The sequence below is a fragment of the Chelonia mydas genome, chromosome 14 (assembly GCF_015237465.2).
Source record: "Chelonia mydas isolate rCheMyd1 chromosome 14, rCheMyd1.pri.v2, whole genome shotgun sequence".
NCBI lineage: Eukaryota > Metazoa > Chordata > Testudines > Cheloniidae > Chelonia > Chelonia mydas.
The window spans coordinates 38,569,006-38,588,000 of NC_051254.2; the positions used below are offsets into that span (position 1 = coordinate 38,569,006).

The 18,995-nt window shown below is 51.8% G+C and overlaps 4 protein-coding genes across 9 annotated transcripts in view; 1 reads left to right on the forward strand and 3 right to left on the reverse strand.

The window, feature by feature from the left end:
* LOC119567587 (zinc finger protein OZF-like) overlaps nt 1-232 on the reverse strand; it is a 52,438-nt gene extending 52,206 nt beyond the window's left edge. The window contains exon 1 of the mRNA XM_043528114.1: nt 218-232. The gene's annotated coding sequence lies outside the window, so the exon portion shown is untranslated. The remainder of the gene's footprint in view (nt 1-217) is intronic.
* The window catches only part of LOC114022341 (zinc finger protein OZF), a 793,526-nt gene that overhangs the window by 345,617 nt on the left and 428,914 nt on the right, over nt 1-18,995 (forward strand). The window lies entirely within an intron of this gene.
* LOC122462919 (zinc finger protein 436-like) lies at nt 6,641-8,076 on the reverse strand. Its single transcript, XM_043528480.1, has 2 exons — nt 8,013-8,076; nt 6,641-7,676 (listed from the first exon to the last, which is right to left on the reverse strand). Exons 1-2 carry the CDS (start codon nt 8,074-8,076, stop codon nt 6,988-6,990), a joined length of 753 nt encoding a protein of 250 aa, XP_043384415.1. The 3' UTR covers nt 6,641-6,987.
* Nucleotides 8,170-11,453, reverse strand: LOC122462920 (zinc finger and SCAN domain-containing protein 29-like; the record flags this gene model as incomplete). The annotated part of the gene is made up of 4 exons (XM_043528481.1): nt 11,401-11,453; nt 9,177-9,290; nt 8,396-8,873; nt 8,170-8,227 (listed from the first exon to the last, which is right to left on the reverse strand). Coding segments are annotated over exons 1-4 (684 nt in total), but the record flags the coding sequence as incomplete, so codon positions are not given.

Below are 18,995 nucleotides of genomic sequence, written 5' to 3' on the forward strand. Positions count from 1 at the left end.
CCCTAATGTCCCCCACACCGCCTCCCCCTCTCTGCCCCCCCCCCCCCACCCCGTGCGTGCCCCAGTCCCCTCTCTGCCCCCCGCACACACCGGGGGCTGGCGGCAGCTTTCCCGGCCCGGGGCAGGGAATCGCAGCCAGCTCCGCGGGGAGCAGCCTGGGGCCAAACCCGCCCCCTGCAGCCCGGGGGTGACGGGGGGGGGGGCGGGTCTCTCTTACCTTCCCTCCGAGCGGGGCCCCCCGGGGCAGGGGCCGGGCCGGGAAGGGGCCCTGGCCGGGCTGGGGGCTCTGCCCTGGGAGAGGCTCCCGGGGAGCAGCGGGCAAGGCCCGGCTGGAGGTTCCCCTCTCCCGGCTGCAGCCCGGGCTCCGGGCTCCCAGCACCAGCCGCCGGGGCTCGGGGATCTGGCCGGGAGCCTGGGAGCCGGAGTCCCCGCAGCGGCTGCGAGTCACTTCCTGGGCCGGGCCTGATCCCCGCGATCGCTCCCCCCAGAGCCGCCCCCCAGCCGCTCCTGGGTCCTAGCGATCAACTCACCCCCTTGCGCACCGGAAAATGACACCCTGGCAAACTTGCATTTGGTGCCCTCCATTGGCTCCCCACTAACCCCTGCCCCCTCCTGTACCCCCAACCCCTGGTGAAGGGCAATGCACAGTGCAGCGCTTGGGGAATGCAGGCTGCATTCCCCTCTTGTGCACCCCCCCCGCAAGGTGCATTGCCCTTCACCCCAACCTCTGCCCCCTCCTGCACCCCAACTCCCTCTCTGTGCGTTCCCCCTTCACCCCAGTCCCTGCACTCCCTTCCTGTGCCCCTAACCTCTATACAATCGCCCCTTTACCCCAACCCCTGCTCTCCCTTCCTGTGCCCCTAACCTCTATACAATCGCCCCTTTACCCCAACCCCTGCTCCTGCCCCCTAATGTAGCCCTCAACCCTGTACCGTGCCCCCGTCACCCCAACCCCTGCTCTGTGCATGCCCCCTTCACCCCAATCCCTCCCCTCTCCTGTACTGCTAACCTCTGCACTTTTCCCCCTCCACCCCAACGCCTGTACCCCTCCTGCACCCCTAATCCCTCCACTGTGCATGCCCCTCAGCCCAGTCCCTGCATTCCCCTCCTGCACCCCTAACCCCTGCACTCTGAGTCTCCCCTCACCCTAACCCCGCATCCCCCTCCTGCCCCCATGTGGGGAAACTGCCCTGGATGCGTAAGGCAGAGGGCATCGCTGCTCGCTGACCTGCTGCTCCTCCACCCTGTGAGGCCGGGGAGTCAGGAGCCCCGTTAGGGCTCCCTGCTTCCAGGTCACTTTCCCCAGAGGGCAGGAGAGCAACAGCTGCTGTTGCCTCATAGCACAGCCCAGGTGGGAAGTAACCTGGAGGCAGGGAGCCCCGGGGTTGTGTTGCGGGGGCAGCCTGTGTGTGCCTGAGTGAGTCTAGGAGTGCACTGTCTCTCTAAGAAACCAGTCAGAGTTAGGAGGACTTGTGGCACCTTAGAGACTAACAAATTTATTTGAGCATGAGCTTTCGGTGAGCTACAGCTCACTTCAGACTAACACGGCTGCTACTCTGAAACCAGTCAGAGTTAGGAACCTGAAGGCCCCTTCAGACCCAAGCAGCTGCCAGCAGCTCCAGACACAGGGAGGCTGCAGCTCCCACAGATCCCCCCTGTGCCATCATCCCAGCTCATTGGAGACCAGTACCCAGGTGGGGGGTGACACCCTGACTTCAAAAACACAGCAGACAGGAGGCGCTCCTAGTCCAGAGTGGCCAGGGGCTCCAGGGAGGAAGGGGTGGGGGAGCAGGAGCAGTAGAGCAGGGGAGGAGCAGAGTGGGGCACCCCTACTCCAGATGAATCACCTGGCTCAGCTCCTCCTCCAACAGCCCCCTGCAGCTGGGGTCTCTCCCCCTTCTCCAAACACTGCTGCTCGCCTACCTGCCCCCGACCTCAGCCCAGCCGGCTCTCAGCAGGACAGGTGAGAATCAGGCAAACCCAGGGGAGAGTGTCCTCTTTCATGGGCCGCCTGCCTCTACTGTCCACCCCAAAGGCCACCCTGAACCTGCCCCAGATCCTGCTCCTTGGAGCTCCACCTCCCCTGGATTTTGGCAGTGTGATGATATTTCATTAAAATATGACAATATAGATCACTGTTGCAACCACTGTTATATACTTTCCACAAATTTTGTACAACGTGTGGCATGTGAGACGTCTATGGAAAGGGTACCATTTGCTGAATACGATGATGCTATTTGTACGCAAGTATCATTTCTGTATCTGAAGATATAAATATTAGCCACGCACCTGTATTTCAAATATTGGCCCCTGTGGTGAGACCCATGAGGTATTGAGCCAGCACATTGTGAAGGGACTATTCAAGTTGAAAGGTCCATCAAGGCACACTTAGCTCAGAAGGGACCATGGAAAACACCCCACTGCACCTAATGGACTTCTGCTTCTGCTGTAATTAAGCAAAATTATGCACGGACGTGGGACTCCATACTCCCTCTTTACCTGTCACATTCCACTGTAAGAACTATGGGATTCCCTCCACATGGCAGAAGCTATAAAAGGCCAGGGAATTTTGTGAATCACCTCCATCTGGCCACTTTCCTGCTCCGGCCTCTTTCCTGCTCAAACCTCTGGATTATGAACTTTTATGAAGGGGAGCGTTCTAAGCGGGGAACGGAGGACCTTCCAAAGATTTGGAAGCAACCAGAGACTTGACTTAAGCCAGTGGTTTATTCCATCACTTCTGCAAACCTGAACCAAGAATTTTGCAATTATTGTATGTATTTGATTCCTTTAACCAATTTTAACTCTCACCTTTTTCTTTCTTTCTTTCCAGGGCCGATCCTAGCGGGATATGGGACCTGGGACAAACCTCCCCTCACCTCCAGCCCAAGCCCCACCCCTACCCTGCCTCTTCCCACCCCTGCTCTGCCCCCTCTGTGCCCCCTTCTACACCTTCCCCCAAACCCCCTACCCCGAGCGACGTGGCTGGGACTTTTAGGTCTGTAATTGAGTATCCAGGAAGGTTGAAGTGTTCTGCAACGGTTTTTGAATGTTATAATTCTTGACGTCTGATTTGTGTCCATTTATTCTTTTGCACAGAGACTGTCTGGTTTGGCCAATGTCCATGGCAGAGGGGCATTGCTGGCACATGATGGCATATATCACATTGGTAGATGTGCAGGTGAACGAGCCTCTGATAGCGTGGCTGATGTGATTAGGTCCTATGATGGTGTCCCTTGACTAGATGTGTAGACAGAGTTTGTTGCAAGGATAGGTTCCTGGGTTAGTGTTTTTGTTGTGTGGTGTGTGTGGTTGCTGGTGAGTATTTGCTTCAGGTTAGGGGGCTGTCTGTAAGCAAGGACTGGCCTGTCTCCCAAGTTTACTGTTGCGGCTGGTTTGGTATATCTTTTGGGAGAAAAACAACAGCATTTTGGGGTGTATTTCCTCTGTTTCTCAGCAGTGTGACCTGAATTTGGTATTCTCAGTTGTGACCCACAAAGACACGGTTAAAGGTGGGCAGCTTTTCTCAGCGTTACGGGTGCATCCTGCATACAAACTTCTGCTACCAGGGCTCAGTCTCACTTGCAGCCTCCCTGCAGGAGAATCCCGGGCACGGCCCGCCAGCTGATCAGCCCCCGTGAGACTTGAAAAACAACTCTCCGTGTTGGGCTGCTCAAGGCTTTGCTTTGAGCTGCCTCTCCAGTCACAGGCGAGCTGAACTGTTGCAAAATGTGGTGCTGTCTCGACTGGCTAAGGCAGACTTGTAGGAGCCAGAAGGCAAAAGGAGAGACACAAGCAAGGTGAGGAAGGAGAATGAGGCCTGAGGGGAAGGGTGACTGCAGAGCCCCAATCTCCTATCCCAGGGGGTGTTTAGCATTTAGCCAAAGCCAGTGCAGTTGAGGATGTTGGCTGGTTCCCTCTCACCGACTAGCCCTGTTCTCATGCTGAAAGATGAGCTGAATGACGAAAGATCAGTGTGGCCATGCTGGGTCCCAGGAGACGGTGGGTGAGACATACCGCAGGGTACAGTGCGGTCTGTTGAACTGCTTAATTCTCCGTCCCAGGACATGTTTTACACTGCTTCGCTGTGTGAACAACAGACCCCTCCATGCTCTGCTCACACCCAGCCAGCCAGGAGATTCAGTCACACCCAGCTATGCAGCACTGAGTGCGACTAGCCAGCCAGTGATGAATTAAAGCCCATAGCAACACCAGCCAGTTCTCTACTCCCAGCCTTGCACCCCGGCTGAGCGTCTTCTACTGTCCAGTCCGTACGCTGTGGGGTGCAAGCTCATTAGCTCCTCATCCCAACGAAGGACGATGATTAGGAAACAGCCTCAAGTGAAATCCCCTGAACACTTCAATGAAAACACACCGGTCGGAATAAAAACAAGTCCATTAACTAGAGCCAGGTAGGTTTTAAGGGATCACAAGTGAGAAAGGCGTAAAAGGTCTGAATTGGTTACAACAAAAAATAAAAGGTAAACACACATTTTAAATCCCAAACTTTACCAAGCTAAGGAAACAGCTTTTCTCACCCCACGCGCTGTTGCAGGCAGTTCACAGTTCTTAGGACCCAGGCTGGATTTCCTTTCCTCCTTGGTCCATCCTCCCAACTTGCCTTTCAAGCCATCTTGTTGCCTTCTGTAAAGATGGGAGAGGAGAGGTGAAAATGGAGGCAATTCTCCCTTGTGCTTTGATACCATTCTCCCCTTTGAGGTTCACCCCACAGCTGGGGGGCAGGCGACAACCAGTCTGTGGCCTAAGTGAGTGTCCAGCTGTCCTTCCGGTGAATTGTAACTCTCTTGTTCACAGCTCCACAGCTGGTGAATGGCCGGCTAAGCAATAAATGGCCACTTAGCACCTAGCTGGTGTGTCAGTACCATTGTCTCTCGGCAGCTAGTCTGTGGGTGTTTTCCAGCTTTACAAACATAGAGCAAACTCACACAGCGACCATCCGTGTGTGCTGTGGCATATGTGAGCTTCCAACCCTCCTTCAGGTGAATTGTAAATTTCTAGTTCCCAACCCCCCACTCCGGCTGCTGAATGGCCGGCTAAGCAATTAATGGCCACTTAGCACCTGGCTTTGAGGAGCTAGTCTGTGGGCATTTTCCAGATTTCCAACATGGTTCAGTAACAAACCCATAAGAAAATCTCATACCTCCAAACACAATGTTGATGCACACGATTTAACAGGACAATAATATGCAGGAGACCATCACTTTCCATAGGACACCTCACAGGGCTTGTACTTTGTACAATATTTATCATTTTGTAACAGTGAGGACCATAATAGCGTAGACCAGTGGGTCTCAAATTTCTTTCATCAGGTCCCCCTTATTTGTGTCTGTCGTCATTTAAACCCCCCCAATCTCACAAGTAGATATACGGCCTTCCAGCTCTGAACAAGCCCCTCTCAGTGGGGCTGAATGCTGCGGGGGCAGGGAGAAGGGGCAGACGGGGAGAGTGAGGAAAGGCAGGACCTCTCTACCCCGGTGCTCTCCCTCGCCTCTTATCCCATGATCCCCAAACACTCGATAGCCCCAGCACCCAGCTCCCCTATTCCGAGGGTCTCTCACACCTTTGTGGATTCTCTGATGTTTAACGAGGTGCGGTAGCTGAATGAAACTTTACCCACAGGCAAGGCATTTCTGAAGTTGTGACCAGGGTCCTGCGGGGAGGACACACAAAGATTACTCAATTAGGGCAAACTGCAAAGAACGGGCTGACAATCCTCAGAATTGGTGGCTATTCCAATACTTAGATTCACCAAGCCACCAACAAAGCAGCTTCTACAATACCTTACTGGCTACACAGAGGCCAAAGTATAGCTCCCTTAAAGCAACCCCGCCTTGGGCTCGCTCCCAGACAGCCCAGCTAAACGTGATGGGGAAGACTGAAAATCTTCTTCATCATATAAAACGTTCTACCAATCAGAAAAGGAGGACTTGTGGCACCTTAGAGACTAACCAATTTATTTGAGCATAAGCTTTCGTGAGCTACAGCTCACTTCATCGGATGCATAAAGTGGAAAATGCAGTGAGGATGTTTTATACACACAGACCATGAAAAAATGGATGTTTATCACTTCAAAAGGTTTTCTCCCCCCACCCCACTCTCCTGCTGGTAATAGCTTATCTAAAGTGATCACTCTCCTTACAACGTGTATGATAATCAAGGTGGACCATTTCCAGCACAAATCCAGGGTTTAACAAGAACGTCTGAGGAACGCGGGGGGGGACGGGGACAAGGGGAAATAGGTTACCTTGCATAATGACTTAATCACTCCCAGTCTCTATTCAAGCCTAAGTTATCCCGGAAGGGTCAGACACATCACCCAGCAACTTAATGATTTCTTCAGTTCTGACTGAAATAACAGGAACTGGCTGTCAGCGTGTAACTAAACTAAGATTTCTGACAACAAGAAAAGACAGAATGCCTGGGTAAAGATCATGCAGAGATGAATAGCGTCCTTAGGTCAGTTTCACTGTAGAGATGGTGCATTAGAATTAAGAGAGACTGTTTCAGAATCCCTTCATCAGGTGAACAATAGGCTTTTCAAGTAACCTTCTATTTCCTAAACATAAGGTAATTAATTACATGGATTAAAATAAGGTAAATATCCATGAAGCAGTTAACAGACAGTTTTCCACAAACTTTACAGAGACATGTAGACAATGACATTATTACACCCAAGTGTTCTCTATTTGTTAATATTTCCTGTCCATCTCAGATTGAACAAAATACAGCCCTAGACAGGAGCCCTTTGGTTACACTGTTAACCTTCTAACAAAATGTAAGTAAGCATAGACTAGTACAATTACTATCTTCTTCCAGTTCTTTAACCATAAAAGTTTACATTTCAAAGCTCTAGCTTATCTAATGTGGATAGCTCTAATTCCTATTTACACACATTTCTAACCTGTGTCTAAAGGTTGAATGTGGGTCAATTAGCCTGCAAGTAGCTTAACCCTTTCTGGCCATGTGTTACAGAAGTTTAGATCCTGTGTGGATTCTCTCATGTTTAGTGAGGTGTGATCTCTGTGTGTAACTTTTCCCACAGATCAAGCACTTATGGGGTCTCTCTCCAGTGTGGATTCTCTGATGTGAAACAAGGGCTGATTTGTTTGTGAAACTTTTCCCACAGTCCAAGCACTTATGGGGTCTCTCTCCTGTGTGGATCCTATGATGTGCTAGAAGATGTGATCTGTGTGTGAAACATTTTCCACATTCCAAACACTTGTGAGGCTTCTCTCCTGTGTGGATTGCCTGATGTTTAATTAGGTCTGACCTCCGTATGAAATTTTTCCCACACTCTAAGCACTTGTAGGGTCTCTCTCCTGTGTGGATTGCCTGATGTTTAATAAGGTCTGACCTCCGTACGAAATTTTTCCCACAGTCCAAGCACTTGTGGGGTCTCTCTCCTGTGTGGATTACCTGATGTTTAACAAGCTCTGACCTCCGTCTGAAACTTTTTCCACAGTCTAAGCAGTTATGGGGGCTTTCTCCTGTGTGGATTCTCTGATGTAAAACAAGGGATGATGTGATTCTGAAACTTTCTCCACAGTCCAAACACTTATGAGGTCTCTCTCCTGTGTGGATTTTCTGATGTTTTACAAGGCCTGACCTCTGTATGAAACTTTTTCCACAGTCCATACACTTGTGAGGTCTCTCTCCTGTGTGGATTCGCTGATGTTTAGCAAGGTCTGACCTCTGTGTGAAACTTTTTCCACAGTCCATGCATTTGTGAGGTCTCTCTCCAGTGTGGATTCTCTGATGTTTAACAAGGTCTGACCTCCATATGAAACTTTTTCCACAGTCTAAGCACTTATGGGGGCTTTCTCCTGTGTGGATTCTCTGATGTAAAACAAGGGCTGATGTGATTCTGAATGTTTTCCCACAATCCAAGCACTTATGGGGTCTCCCTCCCGTGTGAATTCTCTGATGTTTAACAAGGGCTGACCTCTGTATGAAACTTTTCCCACAGTCCATACACTTGTGAGGTCTCTCACCTGTGTGGATTCTCTGATGTTTATCCAGGTCTGATCTCTGTATGAAACTTTTCCCACAGTCCATACATTTGTGAGGTCTCTCTCCTGTGTGGATTCTCTGATGTTTACTAAGGTCTGACTTCCGTATGAAACTTTTCCCACAGACTAAACACTTATGGGGTCTCTCTCCTGTGTGCAATGCCTGGTGTCTAACAAGGTCTGACCTCCATATGAAACTTTTCCCACAGACTAAACACTTATGGGGTCTCTCTCCTGTGTGCAATGCCTGGTGTTTAAAAAGGGCTGACCTCCGTCTGAAACTTTTCCCACAGTCCACGCACTTATGAGTTCTATCTCCTGTTTGGCTTGTGTGATGTGTAATTAGTTCTGACTTCCAAAAAAACCATTTCCTGCACTCGAGACATTGAGAGGGTTTCTCTTCTGTGTGGCGTCTCCCATGGTTATTGCGTCTCCCATGGTTATTAAGGTCTAAGGGGTTATTGAAGCTTTCCACATGGTCCAAGCATTGAGAGGGTTTCTCTGCAGTATGGATTGTCTGATGTGTTACAAGCTGTGAGCTCAGAATGAATCTTTTCCCACACTGCAGGCAGTCCCAGGGTGTCTCTTCCTTGGGATTTGTCTGCTGCACTCTGGGATCCTCGTTACCTCTTCCACAGTTAATAGATTCATCCACTTTCTTCCCTGGGTGGTTTTCCCGCAGCCTCTCTGACCTGTGACAATTTTCCCAGGCATCTGCCTGTTCCAAGCACTGGGAAAAATTCCATGCAGCACTTCCCAGAAAGGTCTCCTTTGGTTCCATTTTACCAGGAACTTCTGCACCATGATTCTCCTCTTCATTCTCACTCAGTCGCTCAGCACCTGATGGGAGACAGAGACAATCCAGACAGGAGTCATTGTGCTGGGGAGAAAGAGGAATAGCACCAAGGAAAAACCCAACACAAAGACTGAGCAATTGGATTCTGCCTCCACTTCTCACCCAAACACTCACAGGGAAGGAAACTCCTGCAGCTAAGAGGCTGGGTGGAATGGCATGAGCGATATCTGCTGACTACAACCCTGCCCTGGGTGAGAGGAGGAAGAATTGAGGGCCCTTATTTACACCATATTTTCGGGATTCTCAACTTTTTCCTTCATTCCCCGGATGATTTCTGTGTCAGTCCTCACCTGTGTGGGCGCCTCTTGGGATCTCTCTTTTCTTGCAGGCCTGGAGATCGGGCACCCACAGCTCTTCCCCTTGTTCCAGCCGGGCAATCAGCTCAGGTTTGGGAATGGGAAATCCTGCGCAAGGGTTAAATCAGACCAGATCAGGGTGTTACGGGGTGTTCCATATGCTTTCTGAAAATATGCTTATCAATATGAATATGAGATAACTGGAACATGCTTTATGCAAAAGGTCCAATGTAAGGTATCATTGGAAAAGCTGTAATCTACCGAATACAGTTTTCCTATTTGTACGTATGTATCACTCTTATATTTAAAGCTAGGAATATGAAGTACAAATCTAAGGTCCTATTGTGATTATTCTAAGTGAGGGTCATTAATGATACTTTAGGATCTTGTTTGCTCCATTTATCCAGAACAATGGGCTGAGAATGGTTTTGTTTACCTTTAAATCTTCCTGTGCAGGTGAGGATCAGCCCATGAAAAATGGAGACTAGTGTCTTACAGGGGCATGTGACTGTGGTGGGGTGGTGCCCCACCACCACGCCAGATTGAGCTACAACAGGCCAGAGTGGCTGCGCAAGGCGGCAGCCAATCACGGAGGGACTCTTAGAGAGCCAATCAGGGCCAGTATTACAGCCAGCCAATCAGGGCTAGGCTAGGCCTTTTTAAAGGCTGCTCAGGATAGGTGCAGGCAATCTCTCTCAGGTCTTCAGAAGGTGAAGGTCTATCTCCTGCATGAGGAGATGGGCAGGGCAGGGCAGGGCAGGGCAGGGCAGGGCAGGGCAGGGCAGGGCAGGGCAGGGCAGGGCAGGGCAGGGCAGGCTAGGCTAGGCTAGGCTAGGCTAGGCTAGGCTAGGCTGGCAGGGGGGAGCAGAAGGGAACTCCTGCCCGGTACCTGCCGGGCCCTGAGAAAAAGGGCCTAGCTGGTGCAAAGGGGCTGAAGGGGAAACAGCCCAGGGAGAGAGATGGGCAAAGGGAGAGAAGGAGGGCAGGCAGGAAGGCTGCTGCCAAAGGGTCCCTGGGTCAGGACCCAGAGTAGAGGGTGCGCCTGGGTTCCCCCCCGCTTGCACTTCCTCCTGGCCGTTTGGAGTGGCAATCACGGACTGCACCAGACCCCTGCCAAACGAAGTCAGACTTTGGAGTGGAGTTGGCCGTTGTGGCTGGGGCGAAGAGAAGGACTGCTGATAACATCAAACCCCTGAAAGGGGGTGAGAGTGGAGCAGTGGGCACTGCCAGAGGGCAGTGTCTTGAAGAGGACCCGGCAAGCTGGGAGCAAAGCGAGTTGAAACACCAATCTTGGAAGAGAGACGGATGGGACACCACCGGCAGAGGGCGCTCCGTGTGAACTGAGCTAATTCCCAGAGTGAACAGCAGGAGGCGCTGAGGTGGTGAGTCCCAACCCTGTCACAGTGACCATGTCACCTTTTAAACCATGGACTTTTAAATCCATTTTAAACCGTGGACTTTTCCATAAAGAACGGGAAGGGAGTCAAGCTGGAACAAAGGACTCCCGCCTTTTGCCAAATCTATACAAGGAAGCTTTCGGTTGTGGTGAGGAGACCCCGGCTTATCACCCAAGATGTCTGCTGGAACTAACAGTCCCAAGAGGGTCTCTGTGACCGAACTCTTCGCACAGGGTTCATGGAGCATTAGGGGAGTGTCTGTCACAAAGGGCACTGTGTGAATTTAACCTGTCCCTGTGCTGTGCGGGTGGGAATATGGAACCTAAGAGGACAGGAACATGGTCACTGAGCTGCCCTGGGGGAGGCAGGTGTCTGGGGAGGCGACAGGAATTTTTACACCCTCACTAGGAGTTCCCAGGATCTGTGCTCTCTGGGGGACTGGCTGACGCACACCCAGCTCTGGCATTAAACCTCTGCCTATTTCTAAACCTGCAGAGCCCAGAGCCCTCCCCATGGCTGGAGCTATTTCCAAGAAGGGAGGTGAACAGGGATTCTGTGTCTGACTGGGAATCAATACAGACAGGACAATGAATGAATTCTGTCCCTTTGAAACCTGGAGGGATGGGGATGAGCTCGCATGTCCATTAGCTTTTGTCACCTGTATCCCAGTGGAGAGGGTACGGAGATGCAAGTCTCTCTCACGGCAGCTGTGCATTATGGAACCCGTTTGCCTCTGATCTAACTGACCAGGGAAGAACCTGACCAGAGTCCAACACTCAGACCCACGGCTTCTAATAACCGAGGGGAGGGGAATCCCTTACCCAGCGAGGTCACTGTCTCGTAGTTCTCCTGCATGACGTCCCTATAGAGGGCTCTCTGAGCGGGGTCCAGCAGAGCCCCCTGCCCTGGGGTGAAATACACAGCCACCTCCTCAAAGGTCACCGGCATCTGAAACAACAAGAGTCCCGCACTCAGCACCTGCTGCCCCAGATACAATCCCACTAGTCATGGGAAAGGGAAAAAAAACTCGAAGCTCTGGGAGGGCCAGAGCAGCAAAATCAGACCCCTACCCGTCAGAGCAGCCAGGAGGCTTCAGGGGTTGGGGAGAAGGTCCCCCCAGCACACGGAGCAGGGCAGGGTCTTTTCATTTCCCACACGCCTTCCATCCACAGGCTGAGACGGGAAGCAGAGCTCTGAGCCGGGGACAGGGACAGGAATCCCAACAGATTCCCTTTGTATCTCACAGCAGCCAATGGGCCTACTCAGAAAATCAGCAGGTTTCTCACACCCTGTCTCCTCCCTGCCTCTCCCACCCCCGCCCAGCAGCTCCCTGAAAATCCCCTACCTGAGCTGGCTCCATCACAGCCATTTCCCTTCTCTGTCTCCTGGAAGATGGGCCGACCTGGAGCGAAATGTGGATGTGATTCCTCAGCCTGTCGGGGCGAGAGGGGCAATGGGGGAGGTTACAGAAGGGGCTGGAGTCCATGTCACACCCCGATTCCCCCCAGGCTCTTCAGACCCTCCCAGTAACAGCATCTCTGAGCCAAATACTAGAAAAAGAGCAGAATCAAAGGGGCCACTTTGGGGGATTTCCCCCCATTGCAGTGTAAACAACTCCCCCTTAGCAATAGTTTGAGCCCTCTGGTGGCAACATCTGAAGAACGAGCTGCCCTGGACTCCCCCGGCAGCCCCCAGGGACAGGAAGGCAGAGGCTGATCCCACCGGCCCATCCACACTCCCCACCGTGCCAGAGCCAGGAGTGACACCGGTGTGGCTAAGATCTGAATCCTGCATGGAAATCAGAGCAAGACCCAGGGCAACCCCTTAATACTCAGGAATCAGAGCCCCAAAGATCATGAGTGTCTCTTTTTTTAATAAAGCCAATGTAAGCTTGGAGCAGTGTGGGTGTGCACAGGAAGGGAGGGGGTTGCCTGTGCATATTTGCCTTGTAATTAGGCACTGCCAGGGAAATGTAACTTAGACACACAGCAGTGTCTCAGATTTCAGAGTGGTAGCTGTGTTAGTCTTTATCAGCAAAAAGAACGAGGAGTACTTGTGGCACGTTAGAGGCTAATACATTTATTTGGGCATAAGCTTTCATGGGCTAAACCCACTTCATCAGATGCATACAGTGGAAAATACAGTAGGAATATAGAGAACATGAAAAAATGGGGGTTGCCATACCAACTCTAATGAGACTAATCAATTAAGGTGGGCTATTATCAGCAGGAGGGTTACCAAAAGAAACTACACCATCTGCCCAAGAAACTCTCTGTAAAAGCACAGGAACAAGTCTGCACAGACACACCCCTAAAACTCCGACCTGGGGTATTCTATCTGCTACCCAAGATCCATAAACCTGGAATTCCTGGACGCCCCATCATCTCAGGCATTGGCACCCTGACAGAAGGATTGTCTGGCTATGTGGACTCTCTCCTCAGGCCCTACGCTACCAGCACTCCCAGCTATCTTCGAGACACCACCGACTTACTGAGGAAACTACAACGTATTGGTGATCTTCCAGAAAACACCATCCTGGCCACTATGGATGTAGAAGCCCTCTACACCAACATTCCACACAAAGATGGACTACAAGCCGTCAGGAACAGTATCCCCGACAATGTCACAGCAAACCTGGTGGCTGAACTTTGTGACTTTGTCCTCACCCATAACTATTTCACATTTGGGGACAATGTATACCTTCAAATCAGCGGCACTGCTATGGGTACCCGCATGGCCCCACAGTATGCCGACATTGTTATGGCTGACTTAGAACAACGCTTCCTCAGCTCTCGTCCCCTAATGCCCCTACTCGCACTACATTGATGACATCTTCATCATCCGGACCCGTGGAAAAGAAGCCCTTGAGGAATTCCACCATGATTTCAACAATTTCCATCCCACCATCAACCTCAGCCCACACAAGAGATCCATTTCCTGGACATGACAGTGCTAATAAGCGATGGTCACATAAACACCACCCTATACCGGAAACCTATTGACATCTATTCCTACCTACATGCCTCCAGCTTTCACCCAGACCACACCACACGATCCATTGTCTACAGCCAAGCTCTAAGATACAAGCGCATTTGCTCCAACCCCTCAGACAGAGACAAACACCTACAAGATCTCTCTCAAGCGTTCTTAAAACTACAATACCCACCTGCTGAAGTGAAGAAACAGATTGACAGAGCCCAAAGAGTACCCAGAAGTCACCTACTACAGGACAGGCCCAACAAAGAAAGTAACAGAACGCCACTAGCCATCACCTTCAGCCCTCAACTAAAACCTCTCCAACGCATCATCAAGGATCTACAACCTATCCTGAAGGACGATCCCTCACTCTCACAGATCTTGGGAGACAGGCTAGTCCTTGCTTACAGACAGCCCCCCAACCTGAAGCAAATACTCACCAGCAACCACACACCACACAACAAAAACACAAACCCAGGAACCTATCCTTGCAACAAAGCCTGTTGCCAACTGTGTCCACATATCTATTCAAGGGATATCATCATAGGACCTGAACACATCAGTCGCATCATCAGAGGCTCGTTCGCCTGCACATCTACCAATGTGATATATGCCATCATGTGCCAGCAATGCCCCTCTGCCATGTACATTGGCCAAACTGGACAGTCTCTACGTAAAAGAATAAATGGACACAAATCAGATATCAAGAATTATAACATTCAAAAAACAGTTGGAGAACACTTCAACCTCCCTGGTAACTCAATTTCAGACCTAAAAGTTGCAATTATTCAACAAAAAAAACTTCAAAAACAGACTCCAATGAGAAACTGCAGAACTGGAATTAATTTGCAAACTGGACACCATTAAATTAGGCTTGAATAAAGACTGGGAGTGGATGGGTCATTACACGAACTTAAAAACTATTTCCCCATGCTAATTTTTCCCCCTACTGTTACTCACACCTTCTTGTCAACTGTTTGAAAAGGGCCATCCTGATTATCGTTACAAACTTTTTTTTTTCTCCTGCTGATAGCCCACCTTAATTGATTAGTCTTGTTAGAGCTGGTATAGCAACCCCCATTTTATCATGTTCTCTGTGTTTGTGTGTGTGTGTGTGTGTGTATATATATATATATATATATATATATAATCTTCCTACTGTACTTTCCACTGCATGCATCTGATGAAGTGGGTTTAGCCCACGAAAGCTTATGCCCAAATAAATGTGTTAGTCTCTAAGGTGCCACAAGTACTCCTCGTTCTTTTTACAGCATTGTCTGTTACCCCTGTCGTACATGGGGATGGTCATATCAGTGTGTCTGTGACTGCCATGCTCACAAAGGTGTGAGGCACAGTCTGGCAGGTGTAACAAACACATATTAAGCTCACTTCACTCATGTGATGAGTTTTGAGACCAGCCTATTAAATCAGTCAGCACTGCCCTCAAATTACAATATTGCAATAGAAACAGGAACTGTTACGGTGTCACCGTGAGATGTGATTGCTGAAGCTACTCGCAACTATTAATATTTCCCATGATTATTTGCCATTAAAAAGATGTATTCCATGGCACAATGACGTCCCTCCGCTCAACGCTAATGAAGTTGAAGATGAAGAGCTTAGAGTAATAAAAAGAATATTTTCAGAAGGAACTAATGTAAAGGAGTGAAACTGCCCAGACTGGATTCCAAAGGACTGAAACTCAGGGGAACAGGGACAGTGGCTAGGAGCTTTACGCAGACACAGGAACTGAGACCCGGATTCTTTTAAACACTCGAAGCAGGTGTGACAGTGAGATCTGGGGGGGTGTCTGTAAATATTTCACTGGATCAAGTCTCTTTTAGCAGCTCAGTAACATCTTATACCGGGGGGAGAGCGGCCCTGTCCAGGCTCTGCGATGCACTGGGCCTTTAACGACACGGCCCTGGGAAATGGGAGCTAAAATCCTAGGGAAGCGGGGCAGGAAAACGCCCCTCCCCCACTTTTTTTTTTTTTTTTTTTTTTTGCAACCACTGCAGCTGGCTCAGCCCATCTGGGGGGATTTTTATCCCCTCTGCCCCACCCTATTCCTGGGTTTCCCGCTCCGCCCGGCCTGGCAGGGCCTGTGCCCCGGCTCTCACCCCCCTCTGCCCCCCGCGCCCCGCACACACCGGGAGCTGGCGGCAGCTTTCCTGGGCCCGGGGCAGGGAATCGCAGCCAGCTCCGCGGGGAGCAGCCTGGGGACAAAACCGCCCCCTGCAGCCCGGGGGTGCCGGGGCGGGTCTCTCTTACCTTCCCTCCGAGCGGGGCCCCCCCGGAGCAGGGGCCGGGCCGGGAAGGGGCCCTGGCCGGGCTGGGGGCTCTGCCCTGGGAGAGGCTCCCGGGGAGCAGCGGGCAGGGCCCGGCTGGAGGTTCCCCTCTCCCGGCTGCAGCCCGGGCTCCGGGCTCCCAGCACCAGCCGCCGGGGCTCGGGGATCTCGCCGGGAGCCTGGGAGCCGGAGTCCCCGCAGCGGCTGCGAGTCACTTCCTGGGCCGGGCCTGAGCCCCGCGATCCTCCCCCCAGAGCCGCCCCCCAGTCGCTCCTGGGTCCTAGCGATAAACGCTCCAGCCTGAAGTCTCCCTGTGAACCCCACCACTCCCGGACTCCGGCAGCTTCTCCCAGCATTAAGGGGGCATCCTGCATAGAAATGTCTCAGTCAGCATTCAGTCTCGCTTGCAGCCTCCCTGCACTTTCCTGGCTTATACACCACCCCAGTGGAATTAAATAGCAGAAGGATCTGAGTCCTCGCTCCCACTCCCTTCACTCAGAGCCTGTCTGACCTCCAGGGCTCCCCTTCCACTCTAGTCCCTGTAATCCTGATGATGCTGGACCCAGGGTTTCTGAGGGGGCTCCATCCCTAATCTTGTTGCCATCACTCAGGACAGAGGCTGGGGCAGGGGTTCTCAGACTTTTGGACTGGTGACCCCTTTCACACAGCAAGCCTCAGAGTGCAACCCCCCTTATACATTAAAAACACTTTTTTATATACTTAACACCACTGTAAATGCTGGAGGCAAAGCGCAGGTTGGGGTGGAGGCTGACAGCTTGCGACCCCCCATGTAATAACCTCGAGACCCCCTGAGGAGTCCCGACCTGCAGTTTGAGAACCCCTGGGCTAGGGTGTTGTATCCCCAGTCTGGGGTGCTCTCTTCACTCCGGACACTTCCCTGATGTCTCCACTCAGCATTGCATAGAGTTCAGAACAAATGCAATTTATTAAACAGCAAGTAATAAAAAAATTAAGGGGAAAAAAATGGGAAAAAAATGGGAAAAGCGAAAGGAAAACACGTCACCCAGCTCTGAGCACGGGGGAACCACAACCAGCTTCTCTGGAATGCCAGGGCAGTTCACAGTCTGTCCCTCCCACGTCCCAGGCCTCCTCCTCAGGCCCTGTCTGTGCTGCAGGGATGCGGTGGGTCCAACATTTGCTCTGACAGTGGACATGTGCCTTCAGGCTCTAGGTGGCAGGACCCTTCTTCCCACTGTCAGGCCCCTCCTGTCAGGGTTATGATCCCCCTTCCAGTCTGGCCTTCAAGGCCCTTTGGCTGGGGGCGTCCCTCTGTGTTGATCCCTCTGCCTGGGGTCTCCCTCACTCTCCCCATCTGCTCACAGCACCTGGCTCCGGACGGCTCCAGCTTCCCTCTGCCTCCAGCTCAGCTCCCTGGGCTGCTCCTTTCTGCTTCTAGCTGGTGCTGCTCTGCTCCCGGCACAGCTCAGGCTGCTGCTCTCCCCTTAGCTCTGCTCTTCTCTGGCAAGCAGCTCCAGCTCACACAGAGGACGGGCTCCTGACTCCCTCATTGGCCGGCCTGTCCTGCTAAAGAGACTGACCAAGAGCGTTAGTCTCTCCCCATTGGCCCTGGGGACTAATCTCAAGGTATTTATTTCTCATTGGCCCTTCCTCTTTCTTTTGGGAGAGGGCCAACCAAAGCCCCCCCAACTAAGTTTCAGTGAGGGGCCAACATTCCCCTTACTCAGATACACATCAAAATATTTGTAATTTATTTATTGTTAGCTAGTAACTCTGCTGCTGTTAAAAGTTATATTTATATGTTGGTTAATATTTTTCACAGCCTCTCAGCTAGTGACGTGGGTTGCCAACCAGGCAATATTTTAAAACCAGATACTACAGGAGGGTGCCAGAACCTCTCCTGTCCTGCTTCTTCTCCCCAAGGTCCCACCCCTACCCTGCCTAGTCTCCCCAAGGTCCTGCCTCGTCCCCTGAGGCTCCTCCCCCATCCAATCCTCTTCCTCCCTCCCTGCCCAGGTTAGGAGGGACTGCCTGTGGAGTCAGGGCTGGGAGATGCAGCTGCCCGGCTGAATAGGGGCTGATGAGGGTGATGACCTGGTGACTCCCCGCCCGCAGTAACTAGACTTTGGGTGTCCGGTCAGTAGATCTGACCAGACAAGTGTCAGGTCCCCTTTTTGACTGGCCACCCTAACAGCACCCAATGTGCAATAAGTGCTGGGAATGCGTCGGGGACAACTTCTGCTTTCCGATGGTGGGGGAACTAACCATGGGACAGCTGGGTTAGACTCAGTTCTGACCAGCAGGGAAGAATTCATTGGTCCATATTAAATTACTGTAAGGTGGGTGCACAACTAAAGACTGCACTCAGAGTAGTTATCAATGGTCTGGTGTCAAACTGGGAGGGGAATGATGCGGGGAGGGGGAGAAGCCCCGGGATTTCTCTGGCCCAAAAGCTTTCAGCAGTCCAAGCTCATTGGAAAGCCTTCCAGCTCGGACCACTCCCCCAGCTCAATGATGCTCCTATTGCCTTTCAAGGGATCTTGCTGCCCTCAGTAGAGATGGGGGAGGGGAGATAACCAGAGGCCTTCCCCCCTCTTCTTATACTCTGACCCTTTATACTGGAAAGGTCTTTGCTGGGTCAGGGAGTCAGGCAACTCCATGGCATATGTGAGCTCTAAAGCATCCTACACATAGGCGCCAACTTCTGCTGGCGCTGGTGGGTGCTCGCTCCCACTCTGCCCCTGCCCCACTCCCTCCCCCATTCCAACCCCTTCTCCAAATCCCCACCCCGGCCCTGCCTCCTCTCCCCTCCCTCCCGGAGCTTGTTACGCCATGAAACAGCTGTTTTGCAGCGGCAAGCGCTGGGAGGAGAAGTGGGGACGCGGCGCGCTCAGGGGAGGAGGCGGAGGTGAGGTGGGGTGAGGGGAGCTTGGCTGCCGGTGGGTGCAGAGCACCCACCAATTTTTCCCCGTGGGTGCTCCAGCCCCGGAGCACCCACGGAGTCAGCGCCTATGGTCCTACAGATAAATTGTACGTGTCTTTGTTTACCCCTTTCTTCCTCTTGGTGGATGGCCAGATAATAGTTTTCTAACGCCGATGGCCAGTCCTTTGTCGTCTCTGAGGAGCTAGTCTGTGGGTGTTCCCCCGAACTATGACATATTTCAGTAAAAAAT